The following is a 26,215-nucleotide window of genomic DNA, read 5'->3' as shown; positions in this document are numbered from 1 at the left end:
CAGAGGAGAAGATGTGCTGGCTTCCGATAGACCAGCCTCTGCTGCGGCCGGGAGACTCCAGCTGCAGCGCATCGCGCCGACGCTCCACTGCTTGCTCCGTAGCTCAGCTGCTCGCGTCGCGGCTACGGAGAATCGGGGACCAGCTCGAGAAGAGTTGGACAGCCGGAGACCTCGGCTGCGGAGACAGAGTGACGGTGGCAGCAGTGACCGGGCGCGGCCACTTCAAAGGCTTCCTGTGCCTCGCGGTGCAAGTCACCTTGATGGTGCTGCTCAGCGCGAGGCGACACCTGTAGGGCGCGTGTTGCGACTTCCGCAACAGGTGAGATAACATCAGTGTCTATGAATCTTTAAAAAATAACCTGATTTTTCCCAGGCTGCAGCCCCTTTAGACAGCTAATCCCATTGATTCTTCTTGTTTTTATGCATTGTGTAGACAATGGAGTAAAAAAAAAAGAAGAATGAAACAAGTCCCAGCTCTTAAAGACAAAGCTAAATTTTTAAGCACAAAATTCCATCTTTGTTCTAAAATCCAGATATTTGTTCGATTTTTCAAAAGAAAGAGGCGGGGTGGGTAATCAAATAGCTGCTGATTGCCCAATAACTACTAGCTGTATTGACATGTTTGCCTTTTGGGACATACTTTTTTTTTAATTAATGTGTTTTATGTGGATACATTTCTCCCACTGTAGACTGGTGCCTTTTTTTAAAAATCACATGCGGAACAGCATTACATCATTTGCACTTAAAGCAAGAGATGCAGGAGGATGCTGTTGCTGGAGAAATGTGCAGACTGAAGAGGACGAAGGGATGGCCTTAAAGATTTCATATTCCAAGATTGAAAGCTGACTGAATTGACTTAACTCCCACTGTGGATGGACTTGGAGTTTTAAACTGACAGAATCTGCAGTTTTCCTGCCCCCTTCTCACTCTGATTTTGTCATCCCATTTACAAAACAAAACAGTGATGTAATCCTCCCCTGGTACCAGCGGAGGGAAAAGCTTACTAATGGTACGCCTTTGAATGTTCTCTCCTCCAATGATACGAGTGCATCATGGACAGTTGGATCAAACTGATTAGACCTGACACATATAGGCTGCAAATACTACAGGAAACCTTTAAAAATGCACTGAAATACACCCGTTCTAAAGCTCCACAATGCACTGTACTTTTTTTAGATAAGCTAAACTCTCTTTGTAAACATGTAAATAACAGCTGATGCTTTTATAGGTGTTTTTTACAGTGTTTGGATCCTGTTTAGAGATTTGTGTATGCTTTATTATTACCTGTTGAGGTTGTCTTATGTAGCATTTCATCATGAATGCTGGACCTGTGCATAAAATGCTTTTATGCTGTTTGTGACTACTGAGAATAAGCTCTTTTCTGATGTAATGTTTTTTTTGTATAAACTGGGTTCTTTTTATGTCAAATATTTCTAATGAAATTTCAGCAATTATGATAATAAACAATGAAAATGTCCCTCAGATTGTCTTTAATTGAAACATGCTTCACAAAAACAAACAAAACTATGTGACTCACAAGAAAAGCAGCAACAAAATGGAATGTTGTCATTAATGTAGATAAAGCTGACCAAAAACTTCACATTAATTATATCTTTCCACTGGTAATCCTGCTTAAACATTCCACTTCATTTAAATAACTAAACTTAATTTTAAAAAGTTTTTTTAAAATAACATCCCTCACAATACGGATTGTATATTCTGTACACCATCATCACAATAAATAATTTTATGACATGATCAGAGAAAATATGTCACAAATCAAATGACTGACTGATGCTTTGACTCGGAATGGATGATTAGACTTATGTGTGCTGTCATTCAGTTTTCAACATTTTTACTACAGCATTGTCCAACTTGCTTTGAAGCGCACTCGTATCCCCTTTGATTCTGTAAATCCTGTCAGAGCTCAGTAGATCTGGAAGTGAGCGGACGTGGTGCCGTCCTTCCAGCACCGCAGGGCCTCGATGACAGTGGAGCGACACAGCGGACACGTTCGCTCGCGGTCGAACCACAAACACAGGCACTCCTCACAGAACACATGCTGTGGAGGATCAGAAAGTACAAAGGTTTACCTTAACACGCAGCAAATTTAAATGCACAGGTGCTTTTTATCTAATGTGAGGCATGTTTAATATGACACAAGTTCATATAAGTAATATTTAGGGGTGGGTGATATGGATTTAAAGTTTTATCAATATTTTGTGTGATCATAAATGTGATAAGATCAAGTCATTATTTATTTTTTAGGTTACTGTATGGCTGACTGCCTGACAGACCCATTTGTAATATCCTTCTTTAGGACACCAGTCACTTAAAGTACGATCTGCATCACTAAACTGCACCAGTATATGCATTTAATCATAGATTTTTTTTGTATTTATTTATACTCTTTTTAAACAAATTGTGGAGAAAATAAGAAAATTACAATCCCAAAAATACAGTTTTTAAAAAAAACATTGTCATTCGGAATTTATCATGACAATGATAAATCAAACTTTTTATCATGGGAAAAAAAAATTATCACGATACATGATAATAAGATAAATGCCCATCCCTAATAAAAGTTTTTTTCCAGGAACAACAGATTTTAGACATGAATTTTAAAAGAATCTATCTATATCATGCTTCTGTCATGCTGTCTACATGGAAAGATGTCCCAATTTCTGACATAAAAAAAAAAATCCCCACAGCATGAACCTGCCATCACCATGCTCTGGAGTTCCTCTGTAGTTATCTATAATTTGTTGATATCGTAGATGTAAAACTGATTTAGAAAATTTGTTCTCAAAAATCTGAATGAGATAGAGAAAAAAAATAATTGGACTGTGGATATTTGTTTTTCAGTTATTAGTAGCAAAGACTTTAAGTAAGCTAAACGAGTGCAATGGGTTTGGTTTCCTTACATATCAGAGGCAGATTCTCTGTAATGGCAGGACTGAGACATTTCCTCAGTTGCACAGATATTGAGTTCAGGCACCAGACTAGACACGACTTTTTTTAAGAGACTGAGGGGAAAGAACAAAAGAGGGAGGAGGGAACAATGAAACAGCAAGGATGCCAAAAAAAAAAAAGGAAATATAAACGCAACAGTCCATTTAACCTGACTGAGCTGGAGGGGATACGCAGAGAGGTACGGTAGAAAATACCAAAAACGATGAAACATTTTTTGGTATTTGTACCTACGATTTTAGTCTGCAACTGGTGCCAAAGGTTATTTGGGTTATTTAATAAACTACTAAACAACCTACTTGACTAAGTGTTTTTTTAATTTATTTTAGATTACATTTCAAATAAATTATATTACAAAAAAAGCCAAATTAATGTTTTCGCTGTCATTATAGTCTATTTTATAAAGAGTTTGGACGAAAAATAATGAATTAAATTCATTAACAAATAAGGTTGCGACTTAAAATAGTTTTTAGATGTATTGTAACCTCGACGTGCAAAGACACAATCAATAGGGGGCGGTAAATCCCTATGTTTTTACTGACGCTTGTCTCCTAGGTTTACATACATTATTTATTATTCATTAGAGAATTTAACCTTCTTACCTGACAGATGAGAGCAATGGGATCTTTGAAATCCCCCTGACAGATAGCACAGACGTCACCAGCTTCGCTGCACAGCTGGTTGCTGGCCCTGACTCCGTAACTCTAAATTTGGACCAAAAACCACAATCAACCAGAAAATATGAAAATGAATTATTTTTTTAAAACTCTTGTTTAAATGTAAAACACAACAAACAATAGAATTTCATTAATGGATGTGTGCAGGAAATTTAATTGGGCTGAGGCTGACCTGGGAGCTGCAGAGAATTACTAACGCCTTGCGTATTGCAGATACCCGTCCACAAACATCAAAGCACTGCAATTAAAAAGGACAGAGTGCAATTAGTTTTAAACGTAAGTGATCATTAAAGATGCTCACCAGCTGCATGTGAGAATGCCAACAACTGAGGATGTCCAGGTTGTCTGCTGCATTGAAACATTTAAATATTTATGTTGGTGAAAAACAAAACTACAGATAAGGAGTTTCAGCAGGGACACTTGGTAAATTAAAACCACTTATTAAAGCAACCTTTTCTAAGAAAGCTTTTTCCTCTGCTTTTCATTTCCTCTTTGTTCTAGATTCTGATATGATAAAAACATCAGGTTTGCTCATAGATTTGGTTCTGTGTCTGTTTCGATGAGGATTTAGTACAATTACAGAAGTGCTTTAGAAGGTGTTATTGACATAAAACTTAAATATTGCTAAACTCTTGGATGTTGCAATATATTTTAATCAGCTTTAAAATATGTTATCTGATATTTAGAACACATTACTCAACTGAAACTGGATATTTACACACAATGTATATATTTTTCTTGTTCCTTTATTAATTAAATTTAAAACTTTATCTAAGTAGTAAAACAAAGTAAGTAAAGTTGCCTCTTAAACTGTATGACTTGGGTCAAATTTTGTGTATATTCTTCCACAAGATTCTTAAAATAGCTTGCTCGAATTTGGACCCATTCCTCTTGGCAGAATTGGTGTCACTGGGTGAGTTTAACAGGATGTCATGCTTGCACACTTCTTTTCACCTCTACACATTTTCTGAGACTGATTTTTTTGTGACAGTGACTTCAAAATATTGACTTTGTTCTCTTTAAGCTGATTTATACATTGATAATATGGATAATAAGGGTCATTGTCCATTGAAAGATCTATCAGTGGCCAAGCGCAAACTTTCTGGCGGATGCCTTAAGATGTTGTTTCAATATTTCTACATTGTGTTCTTTCTCTATGATACCATCTAATTTGTGAACTGTATTGGCCGATCCAGCAGAAAGGCACACCCCCACACAACATGATGTTGTTCTATATTGCCAGAAAGTGACTCCAAGTTATTCATGGAAAATTCACCAATTTGCTGATTTTTATTTTTTATTTTTTGGTGTATAAGAAAATCCAGCTTGGGAAGTTGAAATACCTATGCACACCACTACTTTGCACACTATTGGCTAGCGTGTGAGTATTGTGAGTATTAATGCATTTGAAAACAGGCAGTTGTAAGCCGTTTAGACGAGTTCTCCAGGATTGTAGCTATTGTAAAGGTGACTGTAGTTGCTACTCTCCGGAAATAATAGGGCTCCACTTACTTACATGCTAGCCTGTTGTTCTCAGGCTAGCAAGTTTTCCTCTTTTACAGCAAATGTAACACTGATCTTTCAGGCCAAAACCTTCAACTTTAGGTCTTTCAGAACACATGACATGTCTCCAAAAGGGTTTTTGTTCCTGGTTGAATTTGTACACTGTAATGTTTTTTTATTTTTTTATTTTTTTTATGTACGATAGGTTTCATTGAGCACTGAGTTATTTCTCTCTGATTTGCCTTTCTTTCTATGTTGGTACATGACTTGTACTCTGGACAAATACTCTCCCTTACCAGTTTCTGTCAGCGACGTTACAATGTTGTTGGAGTTGATAGAGACCATTCAATAAAAACATGGTCATCTCTGAGACACAGAACCCATCTCCCTCCTGAACTATATGATGCCTGGACATTCCTGGTGCCTATCCTTCTATGAAATTGTTTGAACACATAATCATGGAACCGTCAGGCATCTGGTATATTTACCTCATGGATGAGCCAGACATGGGGAGGTTCACCATGCTCTTCCAATACATCATTTCTTTTGACTTTGTTTTATCATCTCACACAATGAAGGACGGCGCTTAGGAGTGTTGTCTTAAAATATATAAACAGGTGTGTCTCCATTTGACTCAAAAGGTGGGAATTTTGAATCAGAAGCCTTGATATTATTTTCTGGGCTTTCCCAGATTGCTTACAGGCAAATTATCTCACTCATTATTTTGGCATTCAGGAAGCATAAATAGCTATAGTCATCCTAGCTGTCCTAAAAGGAAAAGGGCTAGTCAAGTTTTACATCAGAAAGTAACAAGAAAAGATGGTGTCTTTTAGTACTTTGTATGTAAATAGATAGCTTAGGTTGTATGCTTAAAGCTCTTGTTATAACTGTTTACAGACCATAAGCAAATCAACCTATCTCCACTTTTTGATGTTTTGCATAAGATAGACGGTCGTTGAACTGCTTCAGGCCTTCCTTTATCATTTTGGCTGCTCTACCAAATATAACCAAGCCATAGAAGACAAAGGTGGGAGTTGAAAGAACTAGTCAAGTTAGTGACGAGATAAACAACAAACCATTTAAAACTTGTTTGACTGTTTCAGCATTTGTTTGAAAATCACTTGTTTTCTCAGAAATGGTTCACAATCTTCCTCCCACTTAACTCTACAGCCCCCTGATCTGATGATGTTTATTTTAACTTTATTGTTGCTCAGTTATCTAACTGACTAATACAAACAATGCAGATCAGCGTATGTTAATACTGAAACACTACTATGCCATGATATTGGAAAAAACATCTTTCACTTCACAGGAAATTGTTCATCTGATTCAGCTGAGAGGCTCATAATCAAGAACCACAGCTGCTGAATCACTACTGTGACACCAACATGTCACATTTATGTGACAATACAAACCACATTATAACAATAACCCTTGCATAATCCAGGGATTCATACGTTCGAGTTTCATTATCTCAGCATTCTAAACCAACGGATATTTGACTCAGAGCTTTAAAAATACTTTTTAGTGTCTTTATTCGAACAGAACTAGCCTGTGATCTCTTGCTGCAAATAACTTCCCCTTTTATTCCACTTCCACCTCAGAGCATTTCAGTTTAGCAATCCATTCCCGCACAAAAGATTATCATAAATTCTTTAAGGTTTTAGGTCAGATAAGCTTGCTGGTCAATCAAGAACAGAAATGACAGTCGTTAGACTAGATAGTGACACTGTTGGCAGGTGTCAAGTCTGACTGGAAAGCAAAGTCAGCTTGTCAGCAGAGGGAAACATGACTGACTCCAATATTTCCTTGTAGGTTCCCAGTGGTTTCACACTTAATCAACTTATTCTGTGCCTATCCACTCTTCCTCCAGACTGTGAGACCTTCTATTTAAATGTAAATTTAATCTCATGTTTATCTCCGGCAGCCTTCCACATAATGTGTACATACCACACACCTTGGCCATTTTGTTAGATTTCTCAATTAGAAGTTCCTTCATGTATTTTAAATATTTGAGATTTTGAATGTGGAGTTTCATCGTGAATGTGAGTGAATATCCTATGCAATTGTAGCTGAGGACAATTAAAAATTAGGCTCATAGACTGTATCTGCAACTGATATGCAACTCAAGTCCAAGTCTCAGACTCAAGTCCCCATCACTGCTTCAGCCTAAAACAGCTGAAATCTAAAAATGAGTGCTTGTACTTCATAAGATCAGCATGCAAAGTACCAAAACAACATCTTTGCTCCAAGGTCCTGCTTACCTTGCAGAGGCTGTAAATGATGATGAGTGTTGCTCCCAGGAAGTAACTGTTTGACGGGTCTTCGCCCATGATGTACTTGTACCACAGCTGCACTGGCACGAGAGCCCGAAACAGCTGGCTCAGCTCTTCAATCAGGAGGTAGAACTTACCCTGGAAAACCAAGCAAAATGAACAACTACTATGGTAGATGAGAAACCTAGTAATCAGACGATGTGAAATAGTTAAAGCAACTTCTTCTTAAATTTTTTGAAAATAATACACCAAAATGATAATGGATTTTCTTTGTTTGAGCCGTCAGAAACCCAGAAAGAGCTCAGTAGCTTCAGGGCCTTCTTCTATCTAGTCAAGAGCAGTGTGGTATTAAAAGCTTAAAACAGCACGCCTCCGGCCCAAACATGGCCGCTGTCCAGATCTCAGTGGCTTCACAGCAGTACAGGCAATTTCCCTTTACTGCAAGGGAAACTGGCAGTGCCTCTTTCCACCTGCTACCCCTGTGCCCACTTTAAGCCCAGCCCTACGGGGGCTCGGGAACTGTCTTTAAAGGGACTCCCTCCTAATAATCAGAAAAGAAACACTCTTCTGTCCCTACAGCTACAAAGTGCATTAAATGAGTTGGGAAGATTAAGGGAAAAAAACAACAGAGGTGGGTAAATGAAGGTAAACTTGATTCCCCGCTGGCCCCTATGGCATCCCAGCTTGCATAATGACTTCATGCACGGGAGAAGACAAAGATTGATGACTGTGGGTAAAGAGGCACACGCAGCCAGGTCGGTAGGGGAGAAAGACCTCTGCTAACTGCTAATTCATCTTCCTTATTGTTCGGCTATGACTTACGTCCCACAGTGCCAATCATGCCCACGCAAAAACTGTCAAATTTAAAGTTTGGACACAAGCCAGTCGCTTTGAGGAAGCTGCACTTCAGGCCCTGTTTGAGTAGTTTCCTGCCTGTTATATTTTGTGTGGTGAGCATATCTGTGTCTTTCTTATAAAGGCATTGGTTATTAATCAAAGGAACCAAAGCAATATTTTTTTTTCTTGAAGGGGAATTAATTTGTGAATCTCACAAAGAAAACGACAACAGCAGAAATGAGTTCAAGTCTCTACTTGTAGAAACTTACGGTAAACATTGTTATTTTGTAATAGTCCAATTTGTGTTTGTACTATGCGTAGGATCGTCTAATTCTACAAGTTTTTTATTTATCTAAATCAAAGTTAATCATTTCATAAGGATGTAATGGATTTTTTAATTTACCTTTTCAGGCCAAACCAGCAAGTGGAAAAAAAAGGGCAAATAATGTTGAAGGGAAATATATTTCAGAGCCACAAAATACATGAATTAGCTGTCTGAAACATAAATAAATTACAGTAGCCATTCCATTATTACTCAAACAAGAAATTTCTTAAAAAAACAAAACATTGAGTGCACTTAAAACATCTCAACAGGGTGTCGGACTGTTAGATCTCCAAACTACCAATCTGACATTTCTCCCACTCCTCAACTGATAAACTGTCACACTTTCAGTTTTGCTCTCATCTGTCAGTATTTTTCTTTCATACTTTTTTGTTTCTTAACGTCTTTTGTAAAAATCAATGTAATAACAATTACTTTACAAAACTGAAAAGAAAAAGAGTTTATTAGAGTTGCAAATCACAGAGCTACTCAAAATCAATTGTCTATCCTATTTTTAATAATTTCATGAAGAAATTAATCTGTTGAGCAAACAACTTGTTATCTTATGTTTTACATTGATGCAAATATACATGTAAATTCTATATTGATGCCCAGATTTGCTTTGTGGCTCCTCATTGGTCTCATGACTTTTTCATCATAATAAATGCAAATAGTAACAACCAATTATGTGTTACGACAGTGGTGTTTAAAATGTTTTGCCATGTGGGCTGAAACTGTTAAGTTAAAAGTTCCTCCAGGCCAATAAATCTGATTCTTTTCAAAGATTTTTTTTGTTTATTTTACATGCTTAACAATAAACAATAAACCAAACAGAATACTTCTATTAGATGCTTGTTAAGATTTTTTTTTCCAAGAAATTTCATCTTTAATCTATGTTACACCTGAAATATAAGAAAGACATAATTTCTAAAATGTTAGGACCAGTTTTTATAAAATAATCACAGTAACAAAAACAGTGGGTGTTTAAACAATTTGCTTGTTGACTGAATTGAAGCCACTCTTGAATTGCAGTCTGGGGCCACACAAAATCCTTTGCACTTTAGACATCCTGCACTAAGCGATCACGTGAATTATTTGTGCAGTAAAAATACTTTGCTTTAATGCAACAAGTAATAAAATTGATGCATTGCATTGATCTTTTTAAAGCGGATATGTGCTGACTGCAGTCAATGTGTTAGATCTTTAGTGAATCCCTGGCCTGCATGCAGTAGAGAGATTTAAACACTAATAATGAGCTTTCATGAGGTGCAATGTAAAGACCTTACAGAGGATTTCTAAAATATATATACATATATATAAAAATAAATAAAATAACCTGATAAAACAATTTGGGATTTCCCAGCACTTAAACACTCCTTTGTAAGCTTTTAAACCCTGTATGCGTGCACATGTGTGTGTGTGCATGTGAGTGGAGGAAACAGGTAATGGTCCAGCTCCAGGGAGGGATGACCTCACCCCTGTAACTCCCTTGTGGCTAAATGAGCTCAGTTGCTTGCTGAAGTGGTTCTGATATGCCTACAGGTTTGTTTATCAGTGGAAAATTTAATCCTAATACTTTTTATCACCCCTCTCCTCCCTGCCACCGCCGTCTACCGAGCACACAAACACACACCAACACAAAGAACTGCACCTGTATGGAAATCAATGCGAGTGTGTGTCTGCAGACATGTTCTTCTTGCCTCAGGCTAGAGCACAAGTCTCAAGCAGACAACATGAAAACAGCACACCTAAGGAGCACCATTTAAAAAGCTTATGAATACAAAACAGCTTCACACTGTGACCCCTTAGCACTTTCTTTACTGAAGGGAAAATTTCATCATAGTTTAGAAAATCTTTTTTTTTTTTCACATTTGTGAATTCTTCATTGCTTGAAATGTTAACTTTAAGTCTTTGTCTTTAGAAGGTGAAGCAGAGGTAGCTAATGTGCAGTTGTGATTGAAAGTTTAAAATCCACTGCTAAGCGGATTAACAGAGTTATACTTTTTATTGTTAAGCTATCAAAAAGTGCCACAGTTGCATTAAAATGCATGGAAATTTAAACTCACTCCAGACAGATTTTTAGATATTTAACATCACATCAGCTAGGTTTTGCTCTCAAGTTAAAAGAAGAATAAAAAAAATTAGTTAAGACAAACTAGCAGGAGGAATTATTTATCATTAGTGTCATGACAAATAATTTGTGAGCTAGGTACAATACATGGCCTGCATCTTTTCTGAACCAAACTAAATAAAGAGGAAATCTGCAAATGACAAATTACAGAAAGAAACAGCATCTAAGAAGCTGTGCAGAAAAAGTCAAAAATGTGCAGAAAATCAGATAACTGAGGAACATTTATTTGTCTTTTTGGAAATGGAAATGATAAAGCAACGGTCATAAACATTGTTTTCATAGAAAAGCAAGCTTCTTTTCTTACTCTCTTTGTTTACCTGCCTGAGTCATTTCAAAACATAAGACTTGTAAGAAATGTTTAACGCAGACAATTGTGCTCATACTAGCTGTATTCTGTTTAAAATAAGTTACATTCTAAACTCATATTGAAGGGTTCTTACCCTTGACTTGAAGGCCATGATAATCTTGGGCAGGAAGAGGACGAAGCACTTCAGGCCAATGGTGATATATTTAAGTACAAAGTCGGTGATTCCAACCACCCAGATCAGATCAAAGAAGTCAAAGCTGTTGAGACTGGGCTTTGCAAATATCAGACTAGGGAAAAAATAACAACATTGAGTTAGACTACATGTGCACAGTTTTTTTCTTTACTCAGCATGGTGCATTAAAAAATAAGATCAATGAAAAATGAGAAGCATAACATAAGAAAACAAAACCTCCAAACATAAAATACTCACAGAGCATGACCGACAAGAACTGTAACACTCCCTAAAGGAAATGGAAGTGAAAATAAAACACACCATGATGGAATAACTTCAAAATAAATCAACGTAGGACGGTGGATGAACACACACAGAGCTTCTACAAAAGCACTTCAGCTTCCACTAACCTGTGGTGCAGCTCCTCATGGCTGAAAGTGTAGTAGATGTATACAATGTTTCCCCCGAGAAACAAGATGATCCACAGAGCAACAAGTATGGACCGCTCCTCCTTAAAGAAGTAGTCCAAAATAAAAGGGAAAATGTAGCTGAATTAGCATCATGCCTTTTAAAGACTCATTAAGAAATTTGCAAAAGATCACTAGTTTTCAGTACAATCAGCCCAAGTGAGGAGAAAGGTGGTTAGAAACTCAACAATCACATCCTTTTCTGAACAGATAATGTTCCATACAAGGAATGCCATTACTGAGGGATGAAGACTCAATGCTGGCAATCTTCTACATTAGGAAAATTTGTGGAATTTTCTGAGTCAAGTTAATCCTAAAGATGGTTAAAAAAACACTCCTGTTGTATTTGTTTTAAATTAGCAAAACTCTAGTTTATTGGTTAAGGTATATTGTGCACATTAAGCACATGGAATCTGCTGTTGCTAGCAGTACAAACACATCCACCTCATTAGTTTGTTGGTGCATCAAGACTGAAGCCTTAGTAAGAAAAAGTAAGACTTTTCTTTACGGATTCTCTTACCCTCAATGAAACTTGATGCTTGAATGTAGAGTTGGCATAAGCAAATGTGCTAATCATTCCCACACAGACAGCAATACCTGCAAAGAAAAGAAGCAACATGGCCACCAAACATAACCATCTGTTGCTACAGACAGTTTGTTGGTAATACTGCTGTAGATCAAAAAAGATTTCAATATCGAATAACCTAGCTTGTGTTGAAAGCAGACTTTAGCCAGCAGAATGAGGATAAATGGAAAGCCTCTCTGCAGCCATGTAACCACCGCCTTCAGCTCGGAGAAAGCAGGAGCTGGGGTGGACTGGTCATCCTGTCCCTCCTCCCTGGAGCTGTGTCTCTCAGAGCTGGCTGCTGTGGTGGCCTGTTGGAGCAGTGAGGATGTCCTGTGCTGCAGGGGCTGGTGGTGAAAGTGGTGGTGGTGATGGTGGTGGGGCGGCCGGGAGAGGAATGGGCCACCCTCCGCTCGATGGCTGCCTGCTTCTTCCCTGGAAGACGCAGTCATCTGGATAAAAACTTCAGGGGGAGAGCCTAGGACTAAACCAGCTGCTTGCAATTGAGCAGATGAGACGGAGCTGGAGGGGATGCCCACCAGGCCTGAGAACATCTGCTGGGGTGAAGTGGACGAATCGGGCTTCAGGCAGTCAAACACGCCACCCTCATCCAGGCTGCTCTCCGACCCAAGTGTTTGGCTTCGAGTTCTAAGTTTAAACAAATAGATTATAAAACAATTACTATTCAAGAAATCACTTTTCCTTTTGCAATTATGTACTTAATTAAAAAAATAAAGTTTAACATATCAGATTATTCTACGTACAATTAGAAAAACAATCTGAAAGGAGGAGTGATACAATATTTCTTGGGGTGATCTTAAAGACTCATTGCAAATTCCTTGTTGCAGCTAACAGCTAACAGTTAGTTATTAGGTTTTGGGGGCAAATACTTTTTTTACTTAGATGGTTTGGATAGCTTCTCCCCTGTACCCCCCTCAGTGAATGAAATCACCATTTGGACACTGCTTCATGTGTCTGCGTGGGTCACTATTGTTAAATATCAAAATTAATTTTATGATCTGAAAATTTAAGATTTTGATCATGCTAACAGAGAAATATGCTAAAAAGCACCAGTATCTTGAATGTTTTGGGACATAATGTGTGGAATAAATGGTTAATTCAACCATATCTGTCATGGTGAAGACATTTTAAAGAACCATGGTGAAAGTAACTAAATATGTTTGAAAGGGTAAATCTGACAAGTTTGTACAAATGTCAGGATAAGGAATGTCTCAAATTACATACGGTAATATCACAGTGCAACTGCAGTGTGTAGGAGTAACACTGAATTCCTAAAAATGTTAACATAGCAACCCATGAATAAGTTGCACACTGATGAGTAATGCATTAAGTATATGTTATAGTAGAGTGACCAGACGTCCTCTTTTTCCCGGACATGTCCTACTTTTCAGACCTAAAAAAATGTCCGGGGGAGAATTTCAAAATCGTCCGGGATTTTGGTCAACTGCCTCAAAACTGCCGATTCTACCCCCCAGCCCCGCCCCCCACCGCGGAGAAGAAAAGAAGTGTCCTACTTTTCACAAACCCAAATCTGGTCACCCTAGTTAAAGAAAAGTCTTAAATTTCAGTACTCATCCCACTGAACATCAATTTTGGATATTGGGCAGCTACTTGAACAAGATCTTAAAAATAGACCATTTTTGTTCCTTAATCAAGACCACCAAGGCAAACTAAACAACAAAACGGTGTGGATTGCAGCGTCCTAGCTGTCCTTTTGTCCCACCTTTCAGAGGACATGCCATCCGTGTTGCTGCTGTGTCTCCTCTGCATGGCATCACCACATGGCCCAGCTCTGAAAAGGTAAATACAAAGCAACATGGCTATTAAAGCCTATTTTCAAGGACTCCAGCTTTACTTGGTGCATTTAATAGTTGCACAACTAGCCTACATGATTACTTTACCTGCGTTAGCTTCGTGAATTACCCTTCTGTTTCAGCTGCTGTCATAGTTAGCATGGAAAGCTTTGACTCGCTGGATGGATGATGGTGCTAATGATGCTGAGGGTTTATCGCTGGGAAAACTTCCTGTATGACATCAGAGCACATCCGTGTTTGAGATACGTGTGGATGTTGTTGACAGCTAAATGTCGGATTTCGCAGGAAAACATAACTGTTGCTGCTTTTAATGCTGGAAATTTCCGACATTGTCGCCGGTGTAGATCAAAACGTCACTATTAGGCAACGTTAGCATTGTCTCATTGGCACTGCTCACCAAACGCTAATGCAATGCTAACCACAGATAGCTAGTTAGCAAGCTAACAAAGCGAGCTTTTTATGATGAAGCACGGTTAGATTACCTTTCTACCTTTTACTTTTATTTAATCACTGCATAATTTTAATTACCAGCTCCTCGGGAAGATTCGTCAGTCTAAAGTAAATGGGGAAAGCTTAAAAGCGCAACATGGGTTAGCTAAAATATGCATGGAATCCAGTGACAGATCAGGTTGACATTAAGTCAACAGGCAGCTCTGGTTTAATTCAACACGTTTTGCACCTTTTGTCACATCGCTTTTAATTTCTCGAAGCTGAAGACAGTCGGGAGATTTATACCTGAGGAGCAGAATTGATGGTCTGGACTGGCACCTGCACTTTCCTAAGAAAAGTCATGCTATGATGTTGGTGCTACGGAGGTTACTGAAGAAGCGCTGGGTGTTGGGGGTTGTCTTCGGATTGTCCCTTATCTACTTCCTCACCAGCACACTGAAACAGGTACACACACTATAGCTGAGAAAAATGAGCTTACCTTCTGCAGAGGTGAGGGGGCGTTTCGGCAGGGATGTACAATCCTGGCCACATTTATTGGTGACAAGCCAGGTAAAGATGTACAAAAAGCTTTAAAATTAAATTGTCCAGCCAACTGCCTTTGGAGATAGGCACCAGATATCAGTGAACTTGTTAGAACAAGTGGGAGAAGCCAAAGGAAAGATGTTCTGAAATAGAACCAAAAAGAAAGATAGATTGATGATTATTTTTTGCCCACTTAACAATAACAATCATTTAAACTGTATATTTTTAATATGCCTGCTTTTGTTTGTTTGTTACAGTTCACATCCCTTCTGAGGTAGACTTTGTTGTGAAATTGTGTACTATCATTTAATTGAGTTCTTTTATTTTTAGTAGCAGACAACTCTCCCTAGTTACTTTGGTGGATAAGCAGTATATTTTACTTAGATTTTAGTTGCACTGCTATTAAACTAAGCAGATTTTTTATTTTTTTTGTTAGATGTGTTGAATATAATGCCACATTGTTCACAGAAACATATCTGAGTCGAGACACAGTCTGCTCTTGTGTCTTTATTTTTGTTTTCTGGATTCTAGATTACAGCTTTTCTATTGAAATACACATTTAGAAAACTGTGAAAATCGAAACTGAATATGAGGGGGAAAAAAACAAGTCTATAAAAATGTCAATTTTATTGTGAGTTAGACTTTGCAAAACTTGATGGGTTGAGATAATAAAAAACTATCCTGATGGATTTGACATACCAATATGAAAAGACGTGCTTCTGTCCAGGTTTTTTTAAAATGCATTTTTTTTTTCTTAGATGCATTTTTTTTGACATCTCCTTGCTTGGATTTTGCAGGAGGAGAGATCCATTCGGGACCGCACACTGTTAGAAGTTAAAGATTCAGACCATCGTATCCCCTGGAAAGTACGTTTCAACCTGGGTAACAGCAGCCGTCAGATTACTCAGTGTCGAAACTCCATTCAGGGCAAGATATTACTCACAGATGAACTTGGTAAATGATGTGGCCATTACTCACTGTCACCACAATGATAACATGACCTTTTACTTATAATCAATGCTTATGCTTTCCTGCGTTTGACAGGTTATGTCTGTGAGAGAAAGGACTTGCTGGTTAATGGCTGCTGTAACGTCAATGCTCCCACCACCAGACAGTACATTTGTAAAAGTTGCCTGGCCAACGGCTGCTGCAGCATCTATGAGTATTGCGTGTCTTGTTGCCTCCAGCCTGATAAGGTAATCTGTCACATCTGGGCTCTGCAAGATCAGGGTTAATAACCACATTGAGAAACTTGGTTAATAACTGCAATGAGAAGCTGTTTGCACCTTTTTTCAACATAAACTTTAAGAAATGTTCATAAAATGCAAGGATTGTGTTTCTACTTTTATCAAAGTTGAATATAATTTTGCAATACCTACAAGATTGTGCAATACAAAAAACTCTATAGTTTATCTGCTCATCTTATGTTTTGCATTTGACCCATTTCTTATCTGTGTATTTTTACCCAGCAACTTCTTCTAGAGCGCTTCCTGAATCGTGCAGCTAAAGGTTTCCAGAATCTTTTTACAGCCGTGGAGGATCATTTTGAGTTGTGCCTCGCTAAATGTAGGACTTCTTCACAAGTACGTAATGATCCCAGTAAAGAATACTGTTATAAAACTTCAGTATTTGTATTGTAATATCGCTTACATTGACAAAGCATAAGAAATATGCAGTGGATATAAAAAGTCTCTGCACTTTTGTAAAATGAAAGGTAGGAAATGAGACCAAGCTAAGCTAAAATGCAACTTTTCTTTCCCTGTTAATGTGACAGAGGCTTTTCTAAATTGTCATACCCAGTTATGGAAGGAATTCCTTATTTTGATTTGAATTTATACTTTGGGCTATTGTGCATATTTCTAGCAGAATCTTAAAGGTGTTGTGCCAATGTTTTTTATTATTTGGAACAGAGGTTCCTTCCCAAAGCATAATGCTGCCACCACCATCCTTCACTGTGTGCATTGTGTTCTTTTGGTGATGTGCAATGTTGTTTTCGAGCCAAACAGGAAATTATACACACAAATGACACATTTAAGTTACAAAAAGAGTATAAATGATTTATCTTGATGTCATGTTTTACACCATAATAATCATGTACTCCATTGTGTAGACTTTTTATATCCAGGATAAAATTTGTGTTTGTTTCCCCACAGATAGCTAATGACACGTACTACCAACAGCAGCCAAGATTTTTGCTTGTATTAGCATCTATGTAATCCAGATTAAAAACCATGCACTAGTGGCTTTTGATCAGTAATTTCTCACAGTTGTTTATTTCCTGTGTCAAAAATTTGACTTAAATGTATTTCCATATTCATTATATATTGACTTTATCATTCGCTGTGAATGCTTCCAACATTAAGGGCTTCTTAAGTGAGAAATTTGAGTTTATATTAGATTTTGATAAAAAAAAAAAAAAGACTAACTTTATCCACAATTCTTTCTCCTTTTGCACAGAGTGTTCAGCATGAGAACACCTATCGAAACCCCCAAGCAAAATATTGCTACGGTGAGAGTCCTCCAGAACTTCTACCTGTGTGAACTGGAACTACCTAGCTGGAACTACCTAGCTGGTTTAAGAAGAACAAGTGGAACCACGGAAACCATTAAAAAAAAAGTACTTTGAAGAAGAGACTGAGGAGACTTAATAAAATAAATGCTGTTTTGGACAGTTTGGCATTATCTTTGCAAATGAAGACATTCAAAACCTTCAACCTCAGAAAGAAGAACAAATGCTGTTTTTAATTGTATTATTTACACTTCATAAGTGCATAGAACGCTTCATGCATTCATCCATGATGATCATCAGGTCTCCTGCACAGACAGCTTCCTCATCAGGTTTTGTTTCATACATCTTTGTATAAAGAAACTGGTTTAATCTTAACATAGCCGTTTTTTTTTTTTTGTTTGCTTGCTTTGTGGACAAAACTGAAATGGCTAGTGATGTGTTGGTGCTTTGGTGTGTATTGCATGCATATAAAATGGATATTTAATAAAAAGTGACTGTGAAACCGAAACATTTGCAGTCGTTTCCTTTGTGGTGACTGCTGACAAAGTAAATGGTGTTGTTCAATGCTAAGTTTAAAGTACTATAAAAGAATCTTGCAAGTCAAAAATCTTGAAATGACAATTTTATTGCAACAAAAAGTATATATACCATTCATGATTATGGATCAGCACATTGATAAAATAAATTTAAGTCTGGAGAGCTGACTTAAATTCCACAGTCATGCAAAAGAATAAATAGCAAAGAATGAATTCATCACCTGATGTGATGAGGATGAGACCAGAATTAATCATCTTGTGTTTTACAGTATTGTTTTCTTATTTCTTTGATTCAAGCCCAGATACCCATCTGGCTGCAGATTTTCCTGCTCAGTTTGTTGATTAAAGGCTAAACCAACAACCCTCAGAAAGTGATTCTTCCAGATTAACTTTTCCCCTCAGGCAGTTAGGCCTTCTCACAAGGGATGGGTGACCAGAGCAAAAACAATTAATCACTGTGAAGGCTAAGAAAACACCCTTCTGTAATTAGGAAGTGCATTAGAACCCCTTCTCATCAAGTTGATTAATTCTATTCACAAAAAGATGTGTCATTTCCTGGGGGTTATCAAATTTAATAAAACAATGCCATTTCTGATATAGTTTGTATTTAGCAATGTCTTAATTTTAGTAAACAGGCCCATGTAGATGAAATGATGTCAGGAAGTATAGCTAGCTTAATGTTAGCATAACAGCAATACTTAGAAGTATGAGAATATTCCTTTTAGCAAGTAATCACTTCCATTTTATTTTGACGTTTGCCACTTTTATTGTAATTTTAAGTCTTAGTTTGGAAACGTATCCTTAGTATTATTTTTTTCTGTATTGCTATGTTAAACGGCACCTATTTATTGTCTAAATTTGACCGACTGGTTCTGAACTGTGCACTTAAAAGATAAATATGCGAGTCATATTGGCTGTTTGATGAACACAAGGCTAACAGTTTGTGTCAATTGTACCATTAGAGTTGTCAATTTACTTTAAAATTATTATTATTATTATTATTATTATATAACCTACTTTCAATTATTATAGTCTTACAAAAGTAAAAAAAGAAATGGTGCATGAATGAAAGTCATTAATGGTGAAGTTAAAGGCACTAATTATAGTCAAATCAGCATTCGAAACAAACTATTTTCAGATGAGATTACAAATGATGTACACTGCCTTTTAGGTATTTAGAACCAGTGCTACTAGCATGAAGGGTCTTTTTGCTAATCTGTCTGGCCTTTCTATCTGTAATGTTACGCTGCAGCCAACCTAGATATTTCTCGGCCGACATCAACAGAGTGTGACTCCACTGTTTTCTCTCAAAAGTATACTCAGGCATCTTGGGTGGCAATATTTTCTTTGGGCATTCGACCTTGAAAGAATGCTTCATGCAATCTTTAAGCATCTTGACCCATGTAATTGTTTCTCTAAGCACATTGTGAAGTAAGATATTTGTGGGATTCAGATCATTCTGATCCTCCAAAATTTTCTCCAGACCTTCAACCATGAAGGTGAGGTTACACAGGACTTTTGATGCGTCGAGAGTAGAGTTTAGGTGAACCTCCAGCTCAGGGAAGCCAGGCAACCAAGTACCAAGGTGTTCCCCATTGACTTTGTCCTGAAAGAAAGGTCCATTACAAACGTTAATAATGTTGTTCATTACATACCAAGGCATATGGATACTTTGCTAATGTCTTGAATTTTATTTCAACATGATCTTAAAGTTATTAAGTACAGTCTTTGGATGTGATGACTCAGTTAATAAATCAGGAAGTATTTCTTACTTCCTTGCACCTTTTGTTTACTCATAAGACTCATTAACCTACATACCATTCAAGACTTGAGTCAGTTAAGATTGGTGCTGATAAATACTTCGAAAATATGCACATTTAGATATAGTTTACCTTTGTAAATACTATGCTGGTGGCATGGGAACAAAGAAATATACAATCTGCTGTCATGTACTGAACAGAGTATTTCCAACACTAATTTAAAGTATTCTGATATTTTAAATGAAGGTTTTGTCACATAATTCTTATTTTGAGATATGCATATTACAATACATTTTTATTGTTTTCTTCTTTGAAACTACGAGTGTATTTGCTTAAACAAAAAATGCACAGAAACAGCTTTAAAATGTAACTGACTGAAATATATTTGAAGCTAAAAGAAATTTTTTTTAAAGTGCACTAAAAGCAAAGTAAACCATTCTGCACATACAAGCACTAGTGCATACTTACAAAGTCTGACAAGCTGTCTCTCATCTGGCGTCTTGTGAGATTTACCATCTCTCTGAGTTTGCAACTTCCTCCAGCAGTACATTTTGTTGCAGCATTTCTTGCCACCAAGCCCTCCACCAGCAGCACCATGCAGGCACATGCCACCCCAAGCAAACCTGCAAATGTCAGTGCATAATTTTAGCATTTTGAAACTATTGCTATCTGCAAGGAAATATGTAAAATTATACTGTAGGTGAAAATTTATCAGTGTAAATAAAAAAAAAAGTCTATGGCATACAGTACCTGCTCTGTCTTTCATTTTTGTTGGGCACAGAATTTAAATGACGGATCAATAAAGAAATGTCATCTCAGTCAAACAGCATCATATGTATATTTATGACCTGGCTAAAAGAGGCGTGTGTAAAATGTGCTGAAGATAAACTTCCCCTATCTCCAGTCATGTCCTTTTTTGAAAACATAAAAGTGATACGCCTATCAGCCCAGGGTTCATTCATTAAGTCAGCATCTTACCATGATTTCTGTCGCTTCCACTGAAGGAAATACTGCAAATGACACAAAAACACTATGAACTTCACAAAACTGTCTCGAGCTGAACAGAGCTGTAACTTTCACAGTACTAACATTTATAGTTGTTTTTTACTGCAAACCAGAAATCCAAAACTTGTGTCAAGACTCTTTAACGTCAGCTGATTTCTAGGTATTTTTATGACCGCATATTTTTGCTATGATTGATTCATTACCTTTCCGATGGGCCTCTGCTTCCTGTGCGTCTTTTCAACTTACCACAAGTTAACTAGAAGTATTTCAGTGAATTTCTTTTTCAGGCTGACTTACTTTAGTAAAATAGCTAATGAAAGGAAGACCAGGCTGGCTAAAAATCACAAAACTTGCTGACACAGGATAATAAGCTTGAATACATTTATCTAAAATCTAATGCCTTTACAAAGGCTGAGACTGTAATCGTCTATTTTCCTAAACAGAAAAACACACACCTCCAAATTTAATTAAAAAATATAATCTATAGAAATGCAAAATATTAATGCTACAATGTTGGGCATTCATAATTTAAAGCAATAAATCCAAAGTAAAAACAAATAGGAGTAAAAGCAAACAGAAACACTTGCTGACAAGCTGTCTTGTCCAGTGCAAAAAGCTGTTTTAGGAGCCTCACCTAGTAACTGGAACATACCACCTTCTGAGTAAGTGGGTAGTCCAAACACATATAAATATCCCTAAAATAATACAAAATAATCATTTACAAAAAAATATTCCAAGTCACTGACGCCAACATTTTTGAAGGCCTTGTTGAACACAGACGTCCAAGAGTGTGATAATTTAATCAGAAAAGAGTTTATAGTTAGAAAGTCTAAAACATACCCTCTCACATTTTGACAGTAGCTACCTCTTCACTGTAATGGACCCAAATGATGCAAACCTGTTTTCACTCCTCTCTTGATTGAGCAGATGATTTACACCAGAGTCAGAGAAACATGATGAAAATGAGCAGAAGTAGAACAGAAATACTTGGTAATGTTTAGTAATGTTAGCTATTAAGTTCAATAATAATCCAACATTAACTCAGATAATGGCAATGTAAATAACAGAACACAGAAGAAACACTGTATATATTATTAGCATTGTTTGTTGATTACTTTACCACAGAAATATATTTCTATGATCAGTGATGTGTCGCTATCATTTTGCACCCAGTTGCATCTATAGTTGAGCAGCCAATTTCCACCCCAAAAAATATAATTTCATCCTTCCAAACTCTTGAGTTTTTAGAGAATGCCACCTCTTTTTTCACTTCTAATGTCCCAAAGTTCACATTACACCATAAATTTATTCAGTCAAATAAATTTATTTTCATAAATAGTTTAAATACAGTTATAAAAATTACAGGTGTTCATATTATTAAATAAATACATATTTTATAAATATCTAAATAAGTCAGGTCTCAACTACATTATAGTGCAAACAACTCCAGTGCATTTAACTACAATCTTAACAAAACTAAAAAAGACATCAAATTCTGAAAATCTGTGAACTCTGCAAAGGTTGGCCATTATTTCATCATCATCACTGTAGGAGATTCACGAGTCAAAGCTGAGCACACAACATTTAGTCAGAAGAAAACCTTTAGCAATGATATTTTCATTCAAGGATTAAAGTTATGCTATCTCACTCCAACATCAGTATAAATATTTAAATAAAAATCTTGACCATGACAAATAACATTAGAAAAACACAAATTATTATTTTTTACTCCTCATCATTAAGAAAATTTCCCTTTCCTGTATTTAGCGTCTTAAACGTGCCACATTGCTACTAGACATGGACTCCAGTTCCCCCCGTACATTCTGTCCCCAGTCCCTCAGCCTGACTATAACACCACATCCATAGACTTTCTTTTCATAGGAATAATGATGGCGCAGGTTCGGTGCAGGAGGTGATGCGGGCACAGATGCAGATGGGTCCATGGTTTGGATATGGCATTTTACTGTTTCTAAAAGATTGTTGAGTCTCGTCTTTAGATCTGACAAGGACTTCAAAACAGATTCCATATCGGAATCTGTTTTGAAAAGACTCTTCTGATATATTTCTACTTGGGAGAGATGCAAAGAAAAAAGCTCAGCCCTGGCATAGATGTCTTGCAGCTTCTCAATCCTGTTGAAACCAGCTACCGTGGCGCTGGGAACCTCATCTGGAATCTGAGGATTACAGGAATTGTTCTTCTTCTGTGGTAGAAGAAAAGCAAATGTAAAAAATTGTGGGTTAAAAAAGTAATTTTAAAATACACATCTTAGTTTTAGACTAGAGCCAATCACTAAACGTTCTGTCTGGAAATCTGAAGGATTTGAAGAGCAAAAAGGATGAGCCACAGATAACTGGAAAGTTCAGAAAGCAGCCAACCAGTCATCTTAAGAGCTATGTCCAAGGTTCATTTTGTTTCACAGTTGCTTCTAAAAGAATAGCATATATACTAGTATATTGGGTACTTAGTTCTACAATACTAGACTAATTGCTATTTCTGAAAGGAGCTATTGCACCCATTAACTTCTTTCTTTTTATTTTCCCCCATTGAAAGTTTTGTTAAATTCAACAATTTACAAAGAATTGATTCAAATTCAAATAAATTGTTGGTGAGGGTAAAAAATGTTGCCAGTGTTTGGCCTTACTTAGCAACAGAATTATGCTTTGGTACAGAAAATTATAAAATCACTTGTACTGGTACTTACATATTTTTGCAGTGTGTCCTTTGCTTCGTGTACCAGTAAATTCGTAAGATCCACAGTCATTTTGAAAGAACACTTGTGTTCAGTCGGAGCTGGAAGTGCAAGACTCCAGTGATTCCCCAGAAGCATCAAGAACAGCACTAAACAGAAAAAAAAATAATATTATGTACATTCAGTTGGAACCAAACATTTACATTCAATGATTAATGATTTTAAAAATATATTTTGGTGGTGTGGGATTCAGAGTTGTGTAAGATAATACATACTCATGAAATAAAGTTGCTGGATTATTTTATGTGATTTATGTTGTGGAGAAAAATCTGTATGATAACAGATCAGGCTGAGACTCTGGCAAATGGCAAAGAGCAAAGCTTTATTTCGTCTGCAGATGGAGAACAAACATAGCAGCAAGCTGCACTGAGTTCTGATTTGGAGCTGCAAACCCTCACGATATATAGAACTCATGTTACACAAGAAAGTCATTCCAGTTTCAGTTGAACGATATACAAGCCACGTAACCACACTGGAGGGTCAATTAACTCCTTGGATGATAAACATCTTCTTGTTCAAGTATGTGAGTTTCCAAAAATCAGATTTACTAATGGAAAAATTTTGCATAACAAGAACATTGTCAAACCATAATATCCAGAAGGTACACCAATTTCTTAAAACTCTGAGCTGGTGATTTTTCACAGAGAAACTTCTTAAGACTCAAGGCTTATTCCATCACACTCTATCTATCTAAACTATCTGTTCGTTTCTGTTAACAAATACTGACCCTTGTTGTGGTATGTATGGTGAAGCATTGTCGCCATCAGCCTGCTGCACTTGCTGCAGGGAGAGGTCAACAGGAAACCTTATCTACCTGGTTCTGCAGACTCTCTAGCCTCATACTCTAACAGGTTGAACAAATCTAATGTGGTTAAATAAGTAAAAGAATTAAATACAATTATCAAGAGACATAATAACTACTAATAATTACTTTACAATGTCTCAGTATTTAATTGTTTTTGAGGCTCTCTCTTATCTTGGCCTGTAATGGGACTGCAGATGTGATTCAGCTATAGACAATGACCTGGTACAGTGCATGTTGTCCCCATTTAAATAGAGTCAAAGTAAAAAAAATATATATAAAAATATAAATTATATTCTTCACTATCACACCAAATAACAATAAACATTTCTGTTTTTTGTCATTTCGGATTACAAAAAATTTATTAAAAGGCCATCCTATCTCCTCATAAAGCCTGCAGTTCACAAAGTTCTGAAAGGAAATCAAAGCAATTTAACACAAATCTTTACAATATTCTGAAATTGATTATTTTGTTTGAGATTAAGTGGCATGTATCAGCAGAGAAAAAAGTAAAGGTAAATCCAGTTGAGATAAACGGCAATAAAGTATTTATACAAAAGTGACATTAAAACTGGCCAAAGACCAGAGTGACAAGAGAGTGGCACCATCCACAGTGACAAATCCTGAACTGACATCAGCTGAAAGGCCACCATGAGGGGAAGAACTACTTCCCCTCAAGAGCATGATTTTTGTAGAACACTACTCTACAAAAGTCATGCTCAATTATCAAACGGAGACATTAATGAGAAGATACTGCCAACCACAAGAAGTTGTGAAAGCACAAAACCAAAGTAAAAACCACAAAATCTAATCTATTATTGTTAATCTATTATTTTCTGTAAAAAAATGTTATTAGATACTCTGAAAACAATTTTTTTAGTTATAGTTAAAAGTACTTACCATAGTGCATTAGACATCCATTAAACTTAGAGTCCATAATGACGGTAGCAAGTGACTTCATTAACTCAAGGTGTTGCTCTTCAGTGACAAGAGTGACCTATATTGCATTTATAGAAGACAACACCCACCTATTTTGACACCCGCACAAAATCTACTAAGTCATTCCAAGAAGATTCCATTGACATTTTTTTAGACACTTGCGTCATCACAGATAACGGCTTGTTTTAGAATTTCAAAGACTCAGGAATTAATTTGAAGGTATTGTTCAATTTCAATCCCAAAAACATTTTTCTTTTCCTTTGTAATTTTTCTTTTATCTCACACTATGACACCTAGGATACCATAATGCAAGTCATTCTTACTGTGTCAGGAGTTTCACAACAGTGTCTTTATGTACGGACGTTTAAGATTTTTCACTAAGACTCAATATTTTTATGTAGAAAATATGATTGCTGTCTTGTATGCTTTTAATTAGACTCCAAGATTCACAAAGACATCCATGTTATTTAAATTTTTATGCACATAAAACATGATGTGTAAATATTCCATCTGGTAGCCAAAGATCAGAAAAAGTGACTTATTTGATGAGATCAAGGAAAACAAATAATCTCTTATCTGTGGTTTCTGATCTTGTGGTCCACCTTCAGGGTGTATCAAGGATATACTCTGGTTCCTTTTCATCTCAGTTTTTAGAAATTAACTCTTTATCTGGCATTTAAATACACACTTTAGAGTCTTCAGATTAAAAATGAAGAAAAACAACAACAACAAAAACAATAAATACCTTATTTTTCATCCAAAACTATCCAGTGATGTCACTAATGTGAGCCTTATATTGAATATCCGAGTGCAAAGATTTACTGAACTTGTCCTCCTTCATGATAGACTTTTATAGCTGAATCCTTGGCTTAGATGTGAG

At 36.7% G+C, this 26,215-nt stretch overlaps 3 protein-coding genes and 1 long non-coding RNA gene across 8 annotated transcripts; 1 reads left to right on the top strand and 3 right to left on the bottom strand.

The window, feature by feature from the left end:
• Window positions 1-1,473: 1,473 nt before the first annotated feature.
• rnft2 (ring finger protein, transmembrane 2) lies at window positions 1,474-14,264 on the bottom strand. 2 transcript variants are annotated; one of them, XM_044112575.1, is made up of 10 exons: window positions 14,150-14,264; window positions 13,972-14,040; window positions 12,367-12,875; window positions 12,183-12,259; window positions 11,606-11,706; window positions 11,157-11,310; window positions 7,415-7,564; window positions 3,820-3,885; window positions 3,573-3,674; window positions 1,474-2,062 (listed from the first exon to the last, which is right to left on the bottom strand). In XM_044112575.1, exons 2-10 carry the CDS (start codon window positions 14,016-14,018, stop codon window positions 1,928-1,930), a joined length of 1,341 nt encoding a protein of 446 aa, XP_043968510.1. In that variant the 5' UTR covers window positions 14,019-14,040; window positions 14,150-14,264; the 3' UTR covers window positions 1,474-1,927. The 2 variants fall into 2 exon arrangements, with proteins under 2 accessions (XP_043968510.1, XP_043968511.1); XM_044112576.1 differs by lacking the exons at window positions 13,972-14,040; window positions 14,150-14,264 and having other exon boundaries at window positions 12,367-12,690; window positions 12,767-12,875.
• spring1 (SREBF pathway regulator in golgi 1) lies at window positions 13,782-18,051 on the top strand. Of its 2 annotated transcripts, none has more exons than XM_044112579.1 (6): window positions 13,782-14,048; window positions 14,773-14,956; window positions 15,832-15,988; window positions 16,079-16,230; window positions 16,504-16,617; window positions 17,492-18,051. In XM_044112579.1, the coding sequence occupies exons 2-6, from the start codon at window positions 14,858-14,860 to the stop codon at window positions 17,573-17,575; spliced, it is 606 nt and encodes a 201-aa protein (XP_043968514.1). In that variant the 5' UTR covers window positions 13,782-14,048; window positions 14,773-14,857; the 3' UTR covers window positions 17,576-18,051. The 2 variants fall into 2 exon arrangements, with proteins under 2 accessions (XP_043968514.1, XP_043968513.1); XM_044112578.1 differs by lacking the exon at window positions 13,782-14,048 and adding an exon at window positions 14,184-14,274.
• Window positions 18,052-18,152: 101 nt separating this feature from the next.
• LOC122828740 lies at window positions 18,153-21,756 on the bottom strand. 3 transcript variants are annotated; one of them, XR_006370263.1, is made up of 5 exons: window positions 21,685-21,719; window positions 21,479-21,539; window positions 20,818-20,849; window positions 20,308-20,462; window positions 18,153-19,685 (listed from the first exon to the last, which is right to left on the bottom strand). It is a non-coding gene; the product is annotated as an uncharacterized LOC122828740 (long non-coding RNA). The 3 variants fall into 3 exon arrangements; XR_006370262.1 differs by lacking the exon at window positions 21,479-21,539 and having other exon boundaries at window positions 21,685-21,756; XR_006370264.1 differs by lacking the exons at window positions 21,479-21,539; window positions 21,685-21,719 and adding an exon at window positions 21,048-21,414.
• Window positions 21,757-22,284: 528 nt separating this feature from the next.
• LOC122828739 lies at window positions 22,285-25,346 on the bottom strand. Its single transcript, XM_044112573.1, has 3 exons — window positions 25,297-25,346; window positions 23,547-23,683; window positions 22,285-23,045 (listed from the first exon to the last, which is right to left on the bottom strand). The coding sequence occupies exons 1-3, from the start codon at window positions 25,331-25,333 to the stop codon at window positions 22,608-22,610; spliced, it is 612 nt and encodes a 203-aa protein (XP_043968508.1). The 5' UTR covers window positions 25,334-25,346; the 3' UTR covers window positions 22,285-22,607.
• Between the last annotated feature and the right edge of the window lie 869 nt (window positions 25,347-26,215).

The sequence above is a fragment of the Gambusia affinis genome, linkage group LG03 (assembly GCF_019740435.1).
Source record: "Gambusia affinis linkage group LG03, SWU_Gaff_1.0, whole genome shotgun sequence".
NCBI classification, from domain to species: domain Eukaryota; kingdom Metazoa; phylum Chordata; class Actinopteri; order Cyprinodontiformes; family Poeciliidae; genus Gambusia; species Gambusia affinis.
Note: the sequence above shows the minus strand (reverse complement) of the source record. Positions and strands in the feature narration are given on the sequence as shown.

Bases quoted from the DNA above. Each gene is read 5' to 3' on its own strand.
- rnft2 (XM_044112575.1), bottom strand. From the start codon at position 14,018: ATGCAGAGGAGACACAGCAGCAACACGGATGGCATGTCCTCTGAAAG. The intron at 12,260-12,366 runs GTTATTCGATAT...TTTTCTTTGCAG, and splicing joins CTGCTTTCAACACAAGCTAG to GTATTGCTGTCTGTGTGGGA. The intron at 11,707-12,182 runs GTAAGAGAATCC...TACTTCTTTAAG, and splicing joins AGCATCAAGTTTCATTGAGG to GAGGAGCGGTCCATACTTGT.
- spring1 (XM_044112579.1), top strand. From the start codon at position 14,858: ATGATGTTGGTGCTACGGAGGTTACTGAAGAAGCGCTGGGTGTTGGGG. The intron at 14,957-15,831 runs GTACACACACTA...TGGATTTTGCAG, and splicing joins TCACCAGCACACTGAAACAG to GAGGAGAGATCCATTCGGGA. The intron at 16,231-16,503 runs GTAATCTGTCAC...ATTTTTACCCAG, and splicing joins GTTGCCTCCAGCCTGATAAG to CAACTTCTTCTAGAGCGCTT.
- LOC122828739 (XM_044112573.1), bottom strand. From the start codon at position 25,333: ATGGACTCTAAGTTTAATGGATGTCTAATGCACTATG. The intron at 23,684-25,296 runs GTAAGTACTTTT...TTTTCTGTTTAG, and splicing joins TGGATGTCTAATGCACTATG to TGCTGTTCTTGATGCTTCTG. The intron at 23,046-23,546 runs GTAAGTACCAGT...CTTCTACCACAG, and splicing joins AGGACACACTGCAAAAATAT to AAGAAGAACAATTCCTGTAA.